Source organism: Enhydra lutris, unplaced genomic scaffold, assembly GCF_002288905.1.
Source record: "Enhydra lutris kenyoni isolate GAN:26980312 unplaced genomic scaffold, ASM228890v2 scaffoldscaffold52, whole genome shotgun sequence".
Taxonomy (NCBI): domain Eukaryota; kingdom Metazoa; phylum Chordata; class Mammalia; order Carnivora; family Mustelidae; genus Enhydra; species Enhydra lutris.
In genome coordinates, this window is record NW_019154136.1 from 5,517,671 (window position 1) to 5,536,639 (window position 18,969).

At 45.0% G+C, this 18,969-nt stretch overlaps 1 protein-coding gene across 4 annotated transcripts; it reads right to left on the reverse strand.

Moving 5' to 3' along the window:
- Nucleotides 1-518: 518 nt before the first annotated feature.
- On the reverse strand, nt 519-17,311 carry LOC111157135 (MSL complex subunit 3). 4 transcript variants are annotated; one of them, XM_022518383.1, is made up of 13 exons: nt 17,161-17,311; nt 15,743-15,825; nt 15,250-15,345; nt 14,817-14,917; nt 13,958-14,043; nt 13,253-13,375; nt 12,292-12,452; nt 11,330-11,488; nt 9,378-9,640; nt 8,583-8,692; nt 4,817-4,916; nt 4,270-4,354; nt 519-1,336 (listed from the first exon to the last, which is right to left on the reverse strand). In XM_022518383.1, exons 1-13 carry the CDS (start codon nt 17,260-17,262, stop codon nt 1,237-1,239), a joined length of 1,569 nt encoding a protein of 522 aa, XP_022374091.1. In that variant the 5' UTR covers nt 17,263-17,311; the 3' UTR covers nt 519-1,236. The 4 variants fall into 4 exon arrangements, with proteins under 4 accessions (XP_022374091.1, XP_022374093.1, XP_022374094.1 ...); XM_022518385.1 differs by lacking the exon at nt 17,161-17,311 and having other exon boundaries at nt 14,817-14,914; nt 15,743-16,698; XM_022518386.1 differs by lacking the exons at nt 15,250-15,345; nt 17,161-17,311 and having other exon boundaries at nt 15,743-16,698.
- Between the last annotated feature and the right edge of the window lie 1,658 nt (nt 17,312-18,969).

An 18,969-nucleotide genomic window follows, 5' to 3' on the forward strand; every position in this document is an offset into this window, starting at 1 on the left:
AAGGGGGCACAGGAGATATTAAAACGAGGATTAGAAGGGTGACCGCAGGGGCACCTTGGTGGCTCAGTCGTTGGGCAGCTGCCTTTGGCTTGGGTCATGATCCCGGGGTCCTGGGATCAGCCCCGCATCGGGCTCCCTGCTTAGCGGGAGGCCTGCTTCTCCCTCTCTCATTCCCCCTGCTTCTGTTCCCTCTCTCGCTGTCTCTGTCAAATAAATAAATAAAATCTTAAAAAAAAAAAGGCTGACTGCAGAGACCCTCAGCTGGTAATGGTGTACAAGGATAAATGTGTTGGCCCCAGACCACCTCAGAGAGCAGCAGCAGGATAGCAAAAAACTGCACTGACTCCCAGTAGCCGCCTTATGGTCAAGCCACCAAGTGGGGCAAAATCAAAGAGGGATAGAAAACAAAAGGCCTTAGCAAAAAAGGCACAAAAGTGTAACAAAATAAAACAAAGAGTTATGAGTCAAGAGATTACCTCACTGTTCCTTTGCAACAAAGAAAGAGGACAAGGCCAGAGTGAAAACTGGTTCTTTGCAACAAGATGGGCAACACTTTATTTAGATCACCAAAAATAAGGTTTTACAGAAAGGGAACCATAACATTACACAACAAAGTATAGCTGTAAAATCTCAAACAAGAGAGGCAACACTTTATTTAGATCACCAAAAATAAGATTTTGGAGAAAAGGAGCTGTAACAAGCAAATGTGTGACTGCAAATTTTCTTTTGCCTTCGGTATCAATTCCCTCTAAAATATTTTGGTACTACGTTGTGATTTCCAAGCGAAACTAAAATTTGTTGGACCGAGTTTTTGAGCCTCATCACAAGAATGAAAACAGTTTGGAAAACAATTTCGCTTAATGCTAACAAATAACTAAAAAATGTGGTCATCGCTCACGAATTAACTCCAACAGCTACTGAAACAGCCTGACCTATACATTCTCTCATTAACGCTTCACAGTGACCACAGCTGCTCTTTTTCTGCTGTCACAGATGACATGAACGGTGGCAAGGGTCTCATGCTGGAGGCTGGTCAGGCACCTAGGAAATAAACCTTAACAGAAATAACTATAGTATGTAAGCAACTCAAACAAATGGGCCCACCTCTGCCAGCGCCCCTAGGGGTGGGTGTCATGCCAGCTCTGTAAAGAAGGTCCACCTTCTCCCTAGATCTTCACTGGGATCCTAGAGCACAAAGCTAGACAGAGAAGTTGTTCTTCTAGAACCATCAAAACTTTAATAAATTGCCCTGGGGTTCTTGGTGCTATAGTGTGCCTCACAGGCAGCAACATAGGCAGACTCTGGAAAGAAGTCATCATGGTATTCTGCCAAAAACCTGGGAAAAGAAGAAAATGGCCCTGATGATCTTTAACAGTGAGGACTGAATACCAGCAAGCAAAATTTTAACTTGCGACCATCCTAACATTTCAGACATTTTTGGTATTCCGAAGGAAGAAAATGAATAAAATCTTGATTTCTATATACTCATCACTTTCATTGCACATATCTGGCTCCTCTATCAATTACCATTTCATTAGGATCCTTTCACTATCAAGTGTACAAAGAGAAATAGAACTGAAACTCCACTAGGTGGCAGCCTTCATTATACAAACATTGAAAAAAAAAAGGGGGGGGGAGGCTCTGACGACTACTCCATTTTCCTGTTATAAAAACAAACTATACTGGGACGCCTGGGTGGCTCGGTCGTTAAGTGTCTGTCTTTGGCTCAGGTCATGATCCCCGGCTCCCACACTGGGCTCCCTGCTAGGGTGGAAAGCCTGCTTCTCCCTCTCCCTCTGCTTGCCATACCCCCTGCTTGTGCACACTTTCTGTCAAATAAAGTCTTAAAAAAATTAAAATAAACTATAAAAAACCATAAACTCAGGGCGCCTGGGTGGCTCAGTGAGTTAAGCATCTGCCTTCGGCTCAGGTCATGATCCCAGGGTCCTGGGATGCAGTCCTACAGTGGCTTCCTGCTCAGCGGGGAGCCTCCTTCTCCTGCCCTTCCCCCTGCCCGTGCTCACTCTCTCAAATAAATAAAATCTTTTTTTTTTTTAAGATTTTATTTATTTATTTGACAGAGATCACAAGTAGGCAGAGAAGCAGGCAGAGAGAGATAGGAGGAAGCAGACTCTCTGCTGAGCAGAGAGCCCGATGCGGGGCTCGATCCCAGGACCCTGGGATCATGACCTGAGCCGAAGGCAGAGGCTTTAACCCACTGAGCCACCCAGGCGCCCCTCAAATAAATAAAATCTTTAAAAAAAAAAGCGCTATAAACTCAACAAATGTCACCTGAGAAATTTCCAATACTTCCTATAGGCTAAGCTAAACCGAAATTGAGCAGTATAAATAGTAAAGGGTATCTGGGTCCTAATTCGCCATCCAAAGGTGTTAGAGTTTCAGCGTACTTCATAAACAAGGCTGACTTAGCGTCTGACCATGGACGTTACAGTGAGGCCAGTTATTCAAAAGTTCACATTCTGCAGACACTATTTTGTGTCTGAAGTGTCAAGGATTTCACCACACGGGGCTTAAACATTCTCACATGGGCCATATTAACTGCGAAGCTAATTAGTTTCATGCTTGTTTCTCCAGCCTCTTTCCACCTGTCTAAATTTCTAAAAATGTAAGGATAAACCTAGTATCTTCTTTAGTAAAAACTGAGTCAAAATTCACGAGATAGCTAACTCTTCTTTGGATTGTGCCATTTTTAAGGTGCTCATTGAGTCTACCGAGCATTCTGGATACGTTTTCAAAACCAATTAGAATATTTGCAAATCTTTCTACATTAATTCTTAAAACATTAATTTCTATTTTGTTTTGGGCATGACAAAATCAGCAGGCTTTCCTATGCTAACTTGCAGCTATTCTTCATGTTTTCTTGGCACTATTTGATTTTGGCCTACACAATCTTTTTTTTTTTTTTTTTAAAGATTTTATTTATTTATTTGACAGACAGAGATCACAAGTAGGCAGAGAGGCAGGCACAGAGAGAGGGGGAAGCAGGCTCCCTGCTGAGCAGAGAGCCCGATGCGGGGCTCGATCCGAGGACCCTGGGATCATGACCTGAGCCGAAGGCAGAGGCTTTAACCCACTGAGCCACCCAGGCGCCCCCGTCCTACACAATCTTTATGCCAAATAGAATTGGGTGTTTGAGGGGGAGGCTGGAAGGGAAGAGTATATTTTTCATAATTGTTTCTAATAACGTGTTATAAACTCTAATTTCACTCACAGACACTTTACCCAAAATGTCTACATAAAAATACCCTTTAAAACTCCAATACCCGGGGCACCTGGGTGGCTCAGTGGGTTAAAGCCTCTGCCTTCAGCTCAGGTCATGATCTCAGGGTCCTGGGATCGAGCCCCACATGGGCTCTCTGCTCAGCACGGGAGCCTGCTTCCCTTCCTCTCTCTCTGCCTGCCTCTGGATGAATGGAATCTTTAAAAAAAAAAAAAAAAAACTCCTATACCCTTTAAAAACTCCAAAAACCCATTTCTCTGGCTGGAATACTTTCCACACCAATAAATCCTATTCGTTTAGCTCTTGCAGGTTGGAGCTGACTACAAAAAGAAGGTACCCCCTTACAGAGAAGGAAGAAATCAGATCAGGTAGATACATGAGCTGGGTAAGGGGGTGTGATGAGTAGCCTTGAACATGAAGTAGAGGAACTGGTCAGTAGACATCTGGATGGGACAGAGCTGGGCCACAGGCACAAGTGAGTCTGGGGCCCACAGCATGGTACAAGGAGTGGGGGGCAGAGCCTCAGAGCAAATGATCCTAAGATACAATGACTGGCTCTGTCAGATGCAGAGAACAATACCTTTCTGTACGCTGACAAACCGTCAGCATGTATCGCTCATTTATCTTAACTCTAAGCACAAAATCCAATCTGTAAATGCTAATATTTAGGTTAGTTTATGTATATGCAACAAAGAAACACCTAATGCTTAAGGTACTTCTAAATGAAAAATGTAAAACTAAATTATCAATCTCAAACACTTCTACTATAAAAAATTAATTTTCTATTCAGTTACCCAAATGCATTCTTCTAGTGACACAAAAAATTTTACCTTTATACAATAAATTACAGAAGACGAAAATAGCCAAAAAACCCTGATGTCATGATTACAGTTGGAATCAATCATTCTTAGCTACTACTGCTACTGTTTAAAATACCACAAAGCTAGTTTCCACATCTATTATGGAGAAGTTCAGAAAAGTCATATATAAGGCAGCAGAGTGAGTATTCACAAAAAAATTTAAAATACCTAAGAAAGAGATCAAAGTGCTTCAGTAAAGCCTTCAGATTCTTCTCAGAAAAGGACATCTTTCCAAGGATTTCTGGAAGTTTCACTGCATTAAAAATAAAACCAAAACCATTTACAATGGCAGACTCTGGTAATGAGCAGGACACACTGAGGGTCCTTGCTTATCCTATTCAAACTGAAATTAACATCTACATTATCAAACAAAACCAAAACCTCTCACTGAACACAGTGGTACACATGGTACAAATACAATTTTTATGAAATTTAAGATTGAGTCAGTGCCTTTTTAAAAAAAAATTTTTCAATGATTTTTCTTAAGACCCTCAATTACCACGAGATGTACATAAACTAACAAGGGTGTTAAAACCAAAGTGGAGGGGTGCCTGGCTGGCTCAGCTGGAAAAGTGTGACTTCTGACCTCAGGGTTGTAAATTTGAGCCTCACACTGGGTGTAGAGATTACTAAAAAAAAAAGATTAAAAAACCCCTAAAGTGGAAGGGAGCGGGGGCGGTGGAGGAAGAAGAAAGCAGGGACCAGGATTTCTTACCAAACAATCGTAGCAAGTGTTGTGCCCCATAAATGTAAGATGGTGGAGGGGGCTGGTCGCCTGGGGGGTAGCTGTCAGGTACAAGTTTCCAGGAGAGGACCTGAGAAAAGATATAGTGACAAATTGTTCAATGCATGCTTAACACTGTCACCAAGAGATCTCAAAATTTAGAATCCCAGCGGAAATACACTTGCTTTGAGGTTCTCATCTCGAATTGAGTGTCAAATTCTCACTCCCAAGCTTCGTGGCCTCCTAGCAACTTAGGAGTTGCTTCACAGCTGGACCCAGAAGAGGGCAGTAAACAGTAATGACAAACCACTGTGGAATTCTGAACGCCACTCCTCTTTCCCATGAAGTCCTTTTAAAAAGGGACATGATCTCAGAATATAGCAGTATAATGCATTATGTTGAAAAGGATCAAACTACAAAACAACGAAATTCAATATGATACTTAGAAAAAATACACAATATGATGTGTGTAATTATTACGTAAATACACAGAAGACCTACCAGGAAGTGTATACCAAAAAGTTAAATGTCCATTTCTTACTGGTGAAATTATGATTTAGGAAGTTTGGGAGGATAAGGTATGCATCTTCCATATTGATTATATATCAGCATATATCTAATAGTTCCCTACAACTTTTTCAAAACATTCTTGCCTCTTATATCACATGAGGATCCACCTTCCTTGGCAACATGGAGATACCTCTCATCACCTTAAGAAGTCAAAACGATAAATTGCACGTAGAGGAAAATATAGAAAATATACAGCTCTATGTCAAAATAATAGAAAGCTTATAAAAATAAAGTGTGGGGCGCCTGGGGGGCAGAGTCATTAAGCATCTGCCTTCAGCTCAGGTCATGATCCCAGGGTCCTGGGATTGAGCCCAGCGTCGGGCCCCTTGCTCTGCGGGAAGCCTGCTTTTCCCTCTCCCACTCTCGCTGTCTCTCTCTGTCAAATTAATAAAATCTTAAAAAAATAAAGTGTGTGTATAGGGGGAGAGGAGACCTAAAGTAAGATTAAGGAAATATCTGATTTCCCAATTCTCGCTAACTATGACCTATAAATTAGCTATAACTGTTTTGGTCATTTTTGTCCCTTTTCCTTTATTGGAAATCATGCCATATTAGAGAATGTAGTAGCAAAAACTAACCCAAACATGTTTTGAGTAATATTACCATTGTTTTAAGATTCCCTAATCTCCTGATATATTTGATTCACTTTGGAAACTAATCCGAACCACTGGATCAAGTGAAAGCAGACTTCAACCCTGGTAACCAATTTCCTTTCCTTTTTTCTAAATTTCAGAGCTATGGGTGGACTTTGGGCTTTTGTTAAAGTTAAGAGCTGTATTTAGAAGCTCTCTGATGAGTCTCCACAGAGATATTTCAGCACATTACAGGACTATTTTACCGAGTTGCTGCTTTGCCTTTTGGGATCTGTCAAGTTTAATCTGGAAATAGAGTAGGGCCAAAGAAATCCTCTGTAAGACAAGGCAGAAGGATGCCAAAACCACCCCAGAAAGGCTGATGTACTAAATTGAGTACAAGTGTACACAATGAAACTGTAGAAGTGAGTCTCACCATGGTTCTGTATGGCTCCACGCTGCAAGTCTGGGCTTCAGCCCTGGCCTCACCCGCCCCACCCATCTGGGGTGTAGACCACTGAAGGGAGGGATTTGGTTTCAGCATCTTTATTCCATGCACAGCACCTCAGCCTGTGGCGCGCACAACAGAAGCTTGGCAACTGTTCTGACAGTGATGCTTGAAGTTAACGTAGGGGAAACAGCAATCATTGGAACATGAGACGTGTGTGCAAATGCCAGTTATGGGGCTACTCAGCAGGCCAGCCTACCTCACTCATTCCACTCTGCATTGCGATACAGTGTATCACCTTCTATTTATCAAAGATAAATTTCATGGGGAAAAACAGGTTTCTAGCAGAGCGATTCTCACCTGGGGTATACAGACAACTGCCTGTGAATTGTAAATGTGTACATCCAGACTCTACCCCAACGCACTAGGTCAGTGACAGTCTCAGATGATCTGGATGCAGAGCTTTTACCAAAACACACTGAGACAGAGGCACTCAGGAAGGTGGCAGTTTCTTAAGATGTCATGAGTCGCTGCTGAGAGCCTGTCTTACTAGAACTCCTGCTCTACTGGAGCTTGCAGCTGTCCTTGTAACCACTAGATGGTGGGCTCTCGCTGCCAACCTGAGTGGGAATGGCCTTGCCTGAATATTCATGAGCCTCTTAAAAGAAAAAGGGCTCCCCTTAAAAACACTTGCAGGGCCTTGTCTGAAAAACAGGACGTTAGGGACTGCTATAATAGGAATTTCCTAACTTTCCCTCAGTGTCACTGTAAAACAAATTAAGTTTTCCAGCTTTTCTATCGGGGGTCAACCAATTAAGGCCTTCTGCCAAATCCAGCCTAACTCCCTTGTGCTAAAAATGACTGTTGTATTTTTAAGTGGTTAATAAAATCACATGAATAAATATTTCATGACATGAAAATCACATTAAAGTCAATTACTAGTGTGCATGAATACATTTTGGGGGGCATAGAGCCACACTCATTCACTTATGAGTAACTCTCACACTACAGCAGAGTTGGATAATCTCCAAAGAGACTATATGGTACACGACCCTGAAAATATTTGCAATCTGACTCTTTACAGAAAAAGTTTGCCAATCCTCATCTTTAAATGTTCTCTCTCCCTAGTAAAGTTATCTCCCCTATGCACAGAAACAGGGAAATCCTACCTCCTAGGTGAGATTCACAGAGTATCCCAGTAGACCAAGACATTTCTTAAACCCCCAGTACACTCACTACCTACACATCAGTTAACTAGCCTTAAAAACAGAATTTTTAAGGTTTTTTTTAAAGATTTTATTTATTTATTTGACAGAGAGACACAGTGAGAGAAGGAACACAAGCAGTGGGAGAGGGAGAAGCATGAGAGAGGGAGAAGCAGGCTCTCCGCTGAGCAGGGAGCCCGATGCGGGGCTTGATTCCAGGACCCTGGGATCATGACCTGAGCCAAAGCAGACGCTTAACCACTGAGCCACCCAGGCGCCCCCAAAACTGAATTTTTAAATGAAAAGTTTCCCCACTTGTAAAACGGAAACCTGGTGGCAAGGTTGTTCTAAAGAATGTGAGGCGATTTAGGTCAAGTGGCTGGCACAATGCTAACATATAGCACACCCTCAAAGGGATGGATACTGGTACAACTATTAACAAAGAATTTTATATTTTTAAATAGTTGGAAAAACCCAAAAGAAGAACCGTATTCCACAACATGAAAATTATGATATTCAAATTTCGGTGTCCATAAATCAAGCCTTATTGGAACACAGCATGCCCATTCGTTTACAGAGTGCTTTTGGAATTGGGGAGTCTTGAAGGAGACTGTGTGGTCCACAAGGCCTAAAATATTTACTCTCTGGATCTCTGCAGAACAAGTGTGCCAACGCCTGTTCCATAAAATGAAAATACTCATATATTTCAATACTTGTGCTTACTTAAAAGATGACCATAAGCGCAGGGCTGGAATCCTAGGATTTTCTCATTTTAGAAACCCAAACCAGTATTAAACGTCATCGTATGAAGCACTGTGTTGCTATCCACAGCAAGAGCAACACAGCGTTTCTAAGGAAACCTGATTTCCACCCACAGGATTTAAGCCCCAAGGAGGCTTAAGGTCCTTTAAGGTCCTTTAAGGAGGACTCACTGCAGATGACCAGCAACAGTAATGCTTTACCTCGTTTATTTCATTAGTTCTTCTGCCTTCAAAGCCAGCAAACACGGCACTCCCTTCCTTGCTGGGGGTCAGAGGAACCGGTGAGGATGATCTGCTATGCACAGGTGTCTCTTCAGAAGGAAAAAATGTTAATTATTCACTTGTGAATCATACAGCAACTGAAGAGTAATAACTCTGCTACTGTTTTAACAGTCATCCGGCAGTCTAAAACAGTGCAGAAGTTATTAATCTTTAACAGTAAGACTTTCCCATCATCAAAGACAGTACCTGGATTCTTGAGGGGGAAAAACAGGAAACAAGTATTGACATATGCTATGACACGCTGAACTTAGAAAACATTATGCTAACTGAGAGAAGCCACAGACAGAAGGTCACTTACTGTGTAATTCCACTCACAGGAATTGATGCCTAGAAGAGGCAAATCCATAGAGATAGAAAGTAACTAACTAGTGGTTGCCTAGCAGGATAGATTAGGGCTGGGAGGAGGGAACGCAGAGCTACTGCTACAAGACCCACGAGACAGCTAAACCAGCAGGGCCAAGCATCCAACTGCAGAGCCGAAGGCGTGGGACTCCTCTCTCCAGGCCATAGGGAAAATGCCTCGTGAGTCTTGGTCAGAGCCAAACTCCCGAGTGGATTTCCCACAGCTGAGTGGGTGAATCTGGGTGTGACTGTGCACTCATCCCCATTCTTCTCCCAGCCTCCCCTGTCGGCTGGGCTCCCGTTAGGAGAGCAGTGACTGGCACACACCAAGCCCAAAGTGAAAGGCTTTCCCACACCTGAAAGTGGACCTACTCTTCTCCAGGTGCAGGAACAGCTTTGGCATGCTGGAGGGTGTGTCCTGCTGCCGGCGCTTGGGCTGAGGCGAGGCGCTGCTCTCAGACAGCCTGTCGCAGTTGGCAGAGTGGCGCGTGGACCGCCTCAGAGACTGCAAGGCTTCCGGTTCAGCTTTGCGCCGTTTGGGGGTAGCTGGCTCCCCTGTGGTGGGCTGACTCTCCGTGGACTGCGGTGTGGATGGATTCAACAAAGGTGGGCTTGGAGAGAGCTCCTCTTGGTTCCTACGGAAGAACAGGAGAAAGCATCACACACACCTGGTCCCAGAATCCCTGCAAAACCTGACGTTCTTAATGTCCTCCTTCAGGCGGAGCAGAAAACACTCTGGACTGCACTCTAGGAGACTTAAAACTTTTACTTTCACATGTGGCAAAACAAGTGTTTCCTTAAAGAGTAACCATACGTACTCGATCATTTAAATCCTCTTGATAACTCTGCAAGGCATGCTGGCATGAAAGGCTGTGATGCCCCTTTTGTATGTCTTTTAGCGATGGTTCTCAATGGGGAGTCGCTGTGCCCTGCCCGGGACAACAGCACTATCTGGAGACAGTGCTGCTTCGCTTGTCACAACTGGCAAAACACTCCTGGCATCTAGTGGGTAGAGGCCAGGACTGCTGCCCGACAACCTACAGCGCCCAGGACGCCCCACCACAAAGAATGATCTCACCCAAAACAGCAACAGGGCTGAGGTTGAGAAACCCTGGTCAAGAGAATAGGATTACTGTTGTAGCTCCATGTGTGGGTAACATAGAGGTCTGTGCAATCACTGTGTCCTAATTCCTAAAGTAAAATAACATTGTGTCAACTATACTTCAGTAAAAGCTTTTTTTTTTTTTTTTAAATAGAGTAAGAATATCATGTTATCTCACCACAGTGTAACTACTCACAAGACTAGAATGGAGAAGCCACAAGCATCCGCCAAGCTTGTGGAACACACAGTCCACCCTGGACACTGGCAACCTTGAGATTGGGAGTAGGGCATGGGAACATCCACACAGGTCCCCAGCGAGTTGCACATGCCTCTCGCATAGGTTGAAACCAATGGGAGAGGCAGGCAGGCAGGCTAAGAGATGATCATGAGGCAGAGAGAGAACCAGGAGCAAGGAGGCATGAAGGGAAGGGACAAGGGGGTGGTGGGGAAAGGTGGCCAAAGCAGAGCATGGCGTGTGACAAGTGGGAAGTTGTTAGTACCCCCCTTGGGGAGCAGAGTTAGCAGGGGCAGTTGGTAGACAACAGCAGAGCGTAAAGTAGGCAGGAAGAGATGAAGAAGTGGAAATCATGAGAACAGGCCATTCTCACCAAGAGAGGCACAGGAAGACAGGGAAGCAGCTTATACAGGTGAGGGTACAGACTTCAGGTGGGGAATTTCCACCCCTTCCCCCAACCAAACAATAGGGATTTGGGCATGCTTGGTGACTTAGGGAAGAAAGTAGTGATGCAGCAGAGCAGGAAAGGAACTAACCTTTAGTTGAAGGCAAAAGGTGGCCAGCCCTTTGTAAACTTTCTCATTTAATAACTACCCAAGGAGGCAGCTATTCTTTCCATTGTGCAGAGGCAAAGGAAAGAGCCTCAGAAGGAATCTCCTCAAGCCACACAATCAGTAAGCGAAGGAGCTAAATTCAAACCCACTTCTGCCTTTCTCGGTCTGCGCCTTCTTCACCCCATTTGTCTTTGGAAAGACAGGTTAGCTGCTCAAAATTGAACCAAGTTCTCGCACTGGAACCTTCGCTTGGTTCAATCTTTCAGAGCCATCTGAAAGTGAATGATGACTTAGCTTTACCCAGGGAAAAACCCTACTTCTCAATCTCCTCCTCCAAACCTGTCGGCCCCACAGCATTACGTGGAAATCTTCAAAGACAGAGTCAACGTGGTTGCTGACATCTGACAGTCAAACTTCAGACTATCTAACTTACCTGTTACTGTTTGTGGCACTTTCCTTAATTGGAAGGAAAAACTTGGATGAAGTCACCTTTTTATACTGAACTTGTTCATACGGATAGAGTAGAAGCAGTGGCAGCGTGTAATCAAATGTTATTCTTACTCCATCCACCATCTCCTTACAAAGGTCAACACTAGGAGAGTAAGAAGAGATTAGAGATGCAGTAAATACTTTCCAAAGGGTCATAATGAAGTTGCATGTTTTTAATCAGGCAGAGTTTTAAACTTAAACACCATCTATTACACCTACACATTTAAAAAATACAGTGAGTTTGTAGATGTTGCCACCAAAAAATTAAATGAAAATGTTGATCTATAAAGTGAAAAGAGTACACCAGGAATTTTAACTTACTGCACTGAACACAAATGTATACATTCAGTACCACACAAGGAGTCCAAGCAGCCTGTGTCGCAGAACACAGACTACTGGACCACAATGACTGGGAGTGGAAGGGGGCAGACCTAATGAACCACTCCTAATACTTATTGCAAATCAAACAACCTGCCTGTCTGCCTCTAATCCAGCTGCTAACATGCACAAGGCAGGCTATGAAAACGATTATCCCGGCTAAATAAGAACCTATTTGTAAACAAGCTTTGATAAAATTTTATTTGCCTATTCTGGTGCTTCTCAAGGACAAAGAGTTATCTCCCTGTATCATATCACTGAAAAAAACTGGTCTTGGTGTTGAGGCAGTGCAAACTCAGTATATCCAGCCAAACCAGATATCTAAATAGTTACTGAACATTTCGTAAAAGGAACAATATTTTGGTGTTAAATTTCTTACTTAATGAATTATTAGGTTAATCGAGTGATACATTCAATGAATTCCAAGTTACAGAAATAGAATGTCACCTGTTCTAAATGGAAGTCACTTCCCTAATACACAAAGAGAGAGCCATTGAGACACCAATCCCCACCTCCCTCACTACTCACTTCTTTTCTGCTGGGATGTAATGCACATTCATATTGGCATGTGGCATAGCATGATGGTGACGAGGCCTCTCATTGGCTGAAAAGGCTGCATTGATAGCAAAATGTTTCACGTAGGATTCCAAAATAGTTATGATGTTGGTCTGGCATGGAAGTTTCACTAACTGTTAATAAAAATACAGACATGTGATGCGTGCATCTCATTGTATAAACCACATGTGCCAAGAAACAGTGCTCTTGTCTATATACATTTTTTAACTCGAAAATAAAGCCAATTCTGCTTGAGAATGTTTTAAATAAATATGCTTTGAAGGTCTATGATTGCTTCTACTAATCGTTATCCCCATGAAGACTACAGTATAAATTTTAAAAATAAATGTGACCCGTGATTCACATCTTAATGATCAACTGCAGCTACCTGGGAAGACTATGTCCACTGTCGGCCTCTGTGACAGATCAATTCTGTCTTAACCTCTTCTTAAAACATTTGAGAGCGCATCTGTGCGCGTGCATAAGGTGGGAGGGGGCAGGAAAGAACGAAGGGAGAGGGAATGAGAGAATCTAAAGCAGACTCCCCACTTAGTGCAGAACCCACTATGGGTCTTGACCTCGGGACCCCGAGATCAAGACCTGAGCTGAAACCCAAGAGTTGGACGCTTAACCAACTGAGCCACCCAGGTGCCCCTTGTCTTAACCTCCTGGATGAAGCCCAGGCATGAGGAATTTGACAAAGCTCCCTAGAGGATTCTAATGGACAGCCAAAGCCGGGAACGACTGTGCATGCTTTAATTCAATCAGCAACAGAAGAGTACTGTCAGAGAACTTTAAAACCTAACTCACTATAAAACTTAAAATATGAATATCATTCTTACAAGGTTCTTAATTATTTGAGTCTGTAACTGCAAAATATGGCAGAATGAATGTTCTATTACAAATCCAGGTTTTATGTATTCTCCCTGCATACCCGTTTCCTCCTGTTGATATAGTAACAATCATCCTCAAGCTTCTTTTTTAGAACTTCAGGGATTTCTATAGTTATTGTTCTTTCTTCCATTTCCCTTTTTGTGTGCAGCTCTGGTTCTTCCTTCTGCAATATCACGATTTCATTTTTAACTAGTTGTCACAGTAACAGAGTCTATATCCAAAGGAAGACTAACACAGAGAGCCTACTATGAAACAAACCCCATTAATCCTCGACATTCATACCAGGATGCCCTATGTCCTACAGAAAAGTACATTAAAGGCCAAAAGTTAATGTATTTTAGGGCACGAACCATGTTGCCGATGCTAATTTTCTTTCCCCCCCTTTTAAGTTTGCCAGTGAGATTTATGTTAACTTTGAAGGCAGGCAGAAGATGCCAAACTCTGATACACAACATTTAAAAACTAAACACGACTATAAAAACAAAGTTCATGGCCGCAATAGAAAGAACGAATTAACTATGATTTGTGAAAACATTTTACAGGTAAAAACAGCTACCAAGAGGTTCATACTGTGACTATAAATATAAATAAAGGTTATTTTCCCTTAAAGATCAAGTAGAGGTTTACAGTATCTGGTTAAAACAATGCATTTTTACAAAATGATCTGCAACTGAAGAACTTTATCACATATTTTTACCACTAAATATGTACCAAAACCAGCATTTTTACAGTAGAAACTTTATACCACTTCTGTCTTTTCTTCAATATCACTTTCTTCACTTATTTCTTCATCCTTTTCTTCACTACTGTCAGCAGAGGAACTGCTTATTGCTAGAAAAACAAAAATTATCAGGCATAATGGCACCATATACTTCCCTAACCTTTACAATTATAATTCTTTTTTTTAAAAAGATTTTATTTATTTATTTGACAGAGAGAGACACAGTGAGAGAGGGAACACAAGCAGGGGGAGTGGGAGAGGGATAAGCAGGCTTCTCGCCTAGCAGGGAGCCCAATGCAGGGCTCGATCCCAGGACTCTGGGATCATGACCTGAGCCAAAAGCAGATGCTTAATGACTGAGCCACCCAGGCGCCCCTACAATTATAGTTCTTTAAGGTGAAGCATGTGTCCTACTATTGGCAATAATTAACTGTAGTCCTGCACATATTTTAAATGCCGAACATAAAAACTGTACCTTTCAGATAGAAATTTATTTTGAGAAATATAACACCAATTTCAATGAGGGCAAAACCCACCCAAGTTAATGATCTGAAAGTGTTTAGTCACCTAGGATTCTATGGTTCTCTGTTGCATTCATAACTGGGGACAAGGCTCAGGAAGTGCCAAGAAGGAAACATGGGGGGTTAGTACAAATAAAGACCCTGGCTGAAAAGGCAGCAGTCATGAGCAAGACTGATGAAGTATTATGGACTAACTGACCACTGCTTTAATTGTTAAGAACAAAAGGGGCACATGTTATATGTGGTGAGCTTAAAATGTTTCCTTGTCTGTAACTACAACGACTCCTACCCCTCAATCCTGTGGTATAAAAGGACTAGGTAAAAGTTCTTTTAGCTGGAGAAAATGAAGTCAAACCACTCACAGTTTTCATCATTTTCATCTTTTTCTTCAACAGGGAGGCTTTTTAAGACAGAGTCAACACCGGGCAACCTGCAGCGCTTCTTCTTTCTTCCTGTGCTTCTCCTGAGGAAAATAAATGCAACCAAAATAAAGTTTGATGCTGACTGATAATGGGTATTGAAGTACAAACAAGATATAACAACGATTCTTAAGAACCTAAAAATCATTAAATCCCAGAACATAAATGTTAATCTCCACTTCAGAAGATTATACAGTAACCTCTGTGAAAACACAGAATTTAGAATGTAAGAGCAATTCTTCATGAGCACACTTTAAATATATAAAGTTATTAATAAGTCATGTTTGCCATATTTTTACTTTAATATTTTAAAGGTTCTAAACACAAAGAGAAAACACACTGAATAACAATTATGTCACAATTTTTGTGTTCTTACAGGCGAGCTACAGCTTTTCTTGCCAATTTACGCTGTAATCTCCGATTTTCATCGGTGTCACGAAGGACATGATCTTCAGCTGCCCATCTATCCCAGCTAATCAAACAAAAAAAGGAAAAGCATGTAAAATTCAGTATTTTAGGTTGATATGAAACAAATGCTACAAGCACCTCACAGAAGCAGAAGTGTCCCAGAAGTACTTATGTCTTAGAAAACTATTTAAACATTTTAAAATCACAAAAAAGATGCAAATAAATTGAAAAAGAAACTCATGCAGACACAGAAAGAACTAGGGTTTTTAGAATTACCCACAGAGAATCCAAATATAATTGACTTAAAAGTAATCCTTCTTCAGAATACGCAAGGTTTGATAAAAAAGCAGAAACAGGAAGTGAAGCTTTTCTACAAGTGTTTCTAAAACTTAAATAAGTTTGCAATGTTCTTGTGCGGCAAAGATGATCAATTTTCAATCTCGTTAAACAAGTACACTCACCTTCTGTTCCAACCATTAAAATGGATCAGATATTCTGGGATCTTTCTGCCTTTTTCGTCTTTCCCAACAATAACATCGACAATCTGAAACCAGGAAATATTGTCCGCAAATGACAGAACATAGAGAATATTGGAAGCTAGATCAGGAAAACTAGATCACAAATCTCTTTTTAAAAGAAAAGAAAGCGTTCTCTCCTTTTTTAGACTGAAAGCTGGGTTGAAACATTTTCCCTTTCAATTCCATTTTTTCCCCCTGAGTGGATGCCTCAAAATAGGAAACATCCCTCCAACCAGCCCGCGATTGGTCTCAGATATTGAGACTGGGTTCAGCTTATTGAAGCCCATTGGCCGACCGATTTGTCACTAACGAGAGAGTCCAGGCCAGACAAGAGCGCTGAGGCCCTAAGATCTCTGGGAGTTGTAGTATCCCCAGCTTAGCCGCGTCCAGGGTCGGGACGTTTGGCAAATTATGCCATCTCTCCGAGGTGTCCCTAGAGGGAACAACTGGGGCAAATGAGGCGTGTGACCCCTACGGAGGCTCAAGGCGGGACGGGAGGTGGGATAGCAAGTAGCCGGAGACTTCGGGGGCGGAGCCCGAAAACACAACTCGCAAAAGCTAGAGGCTTCGGGAAGTCCCCTTAAGGCCAGAGTCGCCCTGAAGCACCTGGGGCCCGAAGCCAGCCCCCAAACCCAAACTGCGGTGCCCACTCCCACTCATCATCGAGGCCCCAGGAGCTGCGGTTGTGGCTCAGTGCCCCCGTCCCTCCCCCCCGTCCCCGAAACTTAGATGGACAGGCACAGGGCGCGACTCGGAGACTGAAAACCTAAATGCTGCAAGACCCCGAGTGACGAAAGCACCAGGTCAACACTGCCCTCGGGTGGGGAGTCGCGGCCTACGGGGGGGACGGGCCCAGACACGATTGGTGCTCCAGAGCAATGACGTCGTGAATCGACGGCCAGTGCTATGGCGCTACGGTTTAGGACCTGGCTCGGTCAGTCAGGGAGTCGCACAGCAGCCCAGGCAACGATGGGCCGCGCAGAATGGTGAAAGATTTAACAAGAAGCTGAAGGCCGCCGGCAAGCGACCTCCTCGACGGTAGCCCTCGCTGGCGTCGCGTACGCAAACCGGCGTCGCAGCCCCAGCCTCGCGACACTGCACGCGCGAGGTTTCCGATGGCGCGTGCGCAGCCCAGCGCCGGGCGGAAGCGGAAGCTCCCGGGCCCCGACTCCCCAGCGCCGCGCCCCGAGAGCGCCCCCTGCTGCACGCACGGCGCCTCGCAAGCCGAGGAGCCGCCGGCATGGAGCGCCGGGCCCCGCCACTTCCCCTGCTCCGCGCCGCCGTCCGCACCCGCACCCGCACCCGCCACCCGTCCCGGGGTCCCCGGCCCGCGCCTCCTCCCTGTCCGTCCGCGGCGGCACCTTGGCATCGTACAGCACTCGCGCCTTGGTGGGGTCAGGCTCGAAGCACAGCACTTTCTCCCCTGAGTGGAATTTAAATTTCATGCCCTCGCTCGCGCTCATTTGCTCATCGTGGCGGAGGGCGAGGCTCCGGGGCGGGCGGAGCGCGCGCGATGGGGGAGGGGGGGTGGGGGCGGGGAGGTGGCGCGCAGCGGCGGGGGTGGGGGGAGGGAGCGGGGAATGGCGGAGGCTGCGGCCGCTCCGCCCTCAGTCCCGCCTCGGCCCGCCCCGCGCGGTGGCCAGACCTGGGAGTCGCGGGGCGGGCGCGCTCCCGCCGGGGCGCGTGTCCGCGAGTCCTGCTGGGCTCCGCAAAGACAGGCAGGGAATGCTGCCCGTGGCCGCGGTCTTCCGGCAGGACGGCCCCTCCCGCGGTCGTGGGAAAGGTGGCCGGCGCGGGCTGGGCCCGCGGGGTCATCGGGCCGGGCGCGCGCTCTCCGGCCCGGGCTGGGGGGCACCCAGGAGAGGGTCTGTCCGGGGGTGGGCAGTGGCGGCGGGGAGGCCAGGCGGCGGCCACCCTCTAGCAACCACCGGCCGCGCCGCGCGGGCCACCTTAGCAGAGCTGCGCGCCGCCGAGGGTGGCTCCGCGAGGAGGACGTCCGGCTGAAGGCGGGTCTAGGTGGGCGAAGGGTGGTGGGGGAGCGAAGAAAGCCCTGGCGCATACCTGGGCCGGGACCAGCAGGTGACAGGCCTGGAGCCATCCAGTGACGGCGGGTGAGCATTGGGAGTGAGGCTGTGAGGTCCTTAACCAAGTCATTAACATCTTAAGTCTTGGCATGGTTTTCAAACCCCGCACTCACGAGTTGCTCCGTCAAGGTCTGCTGCAATATGTTGAAAATTCCCCCAAGGGGGAAAGTACTGTGAAGTTGGTACCAGGAGGTACCTGCACCAACGAGGTGCTCAGGAGATCTTGATGAACAAGTGACAAGTGCTGGGAGACCAAGGCCAAACCTCCAGAGACAGGAAAGAAGGTGCCGAATTTTTTGCTTTGTTCTGAGGGATGGAAAGCGTTTGGGTAGTGTAGTGACTGGATTAAGATCGGCCTAGAGCACCTTGGCGGCTCTGAAGTCGTGCTCTATTCTTGCAGCCAGAAATTTGCGCTTGCGCTCCCTTTCACTGGGTTTCTTGCTATACATCCTTCACATTTCAGCTTGGACATTGCCAGGAGAAAAACCCTCAGGCTTCCCCACCTGAATCACATACCCCTCCAATATTCCCTCCAGCCTTCTACCTACCTGTTTCTTACATTTACGGTATGCTGCAGTAGAATGGGCTGTTCGTTTCCAAAGTGCTCTCCATAAGATGCTCCGTTCCTTGAAGTTGGGAGGGCAGAGCTGCGGGGAATCTCATCCAGTTCACGGCATAGTCCTGGCACACAATAAATGTTCAGTGAATGAATGAACAGATAACAGATTTATGAAATAGAATCCCCAAAACTCAGTGACCAGTTGGACTTGACAGGGGAAAGGGAAGGAGAAATGTTGAGAGACGTCCAGATTTTCTGGCATAATGAGTTGGGTGAGCAATAGATCCATTGGGCAAAATAAGGGCCATGAGAGGGACAGGTTGGGGGAAGATGGACAGATAGTGAGCTGTGTCTTTGATAATAATACAGTGGTGAAACCGGAACTGGAGCTGTGATCCTTCTGCAGGTTGTGGCTTATGAGGAATGAGCTGTTGATGGTGATGTTCCCCATAAATAGCAGGGGGAGCTCTAAGGCACAAGGAATTGCCTGTCATGGCTAAACCACATCAGAATATTAGCATTTTTAT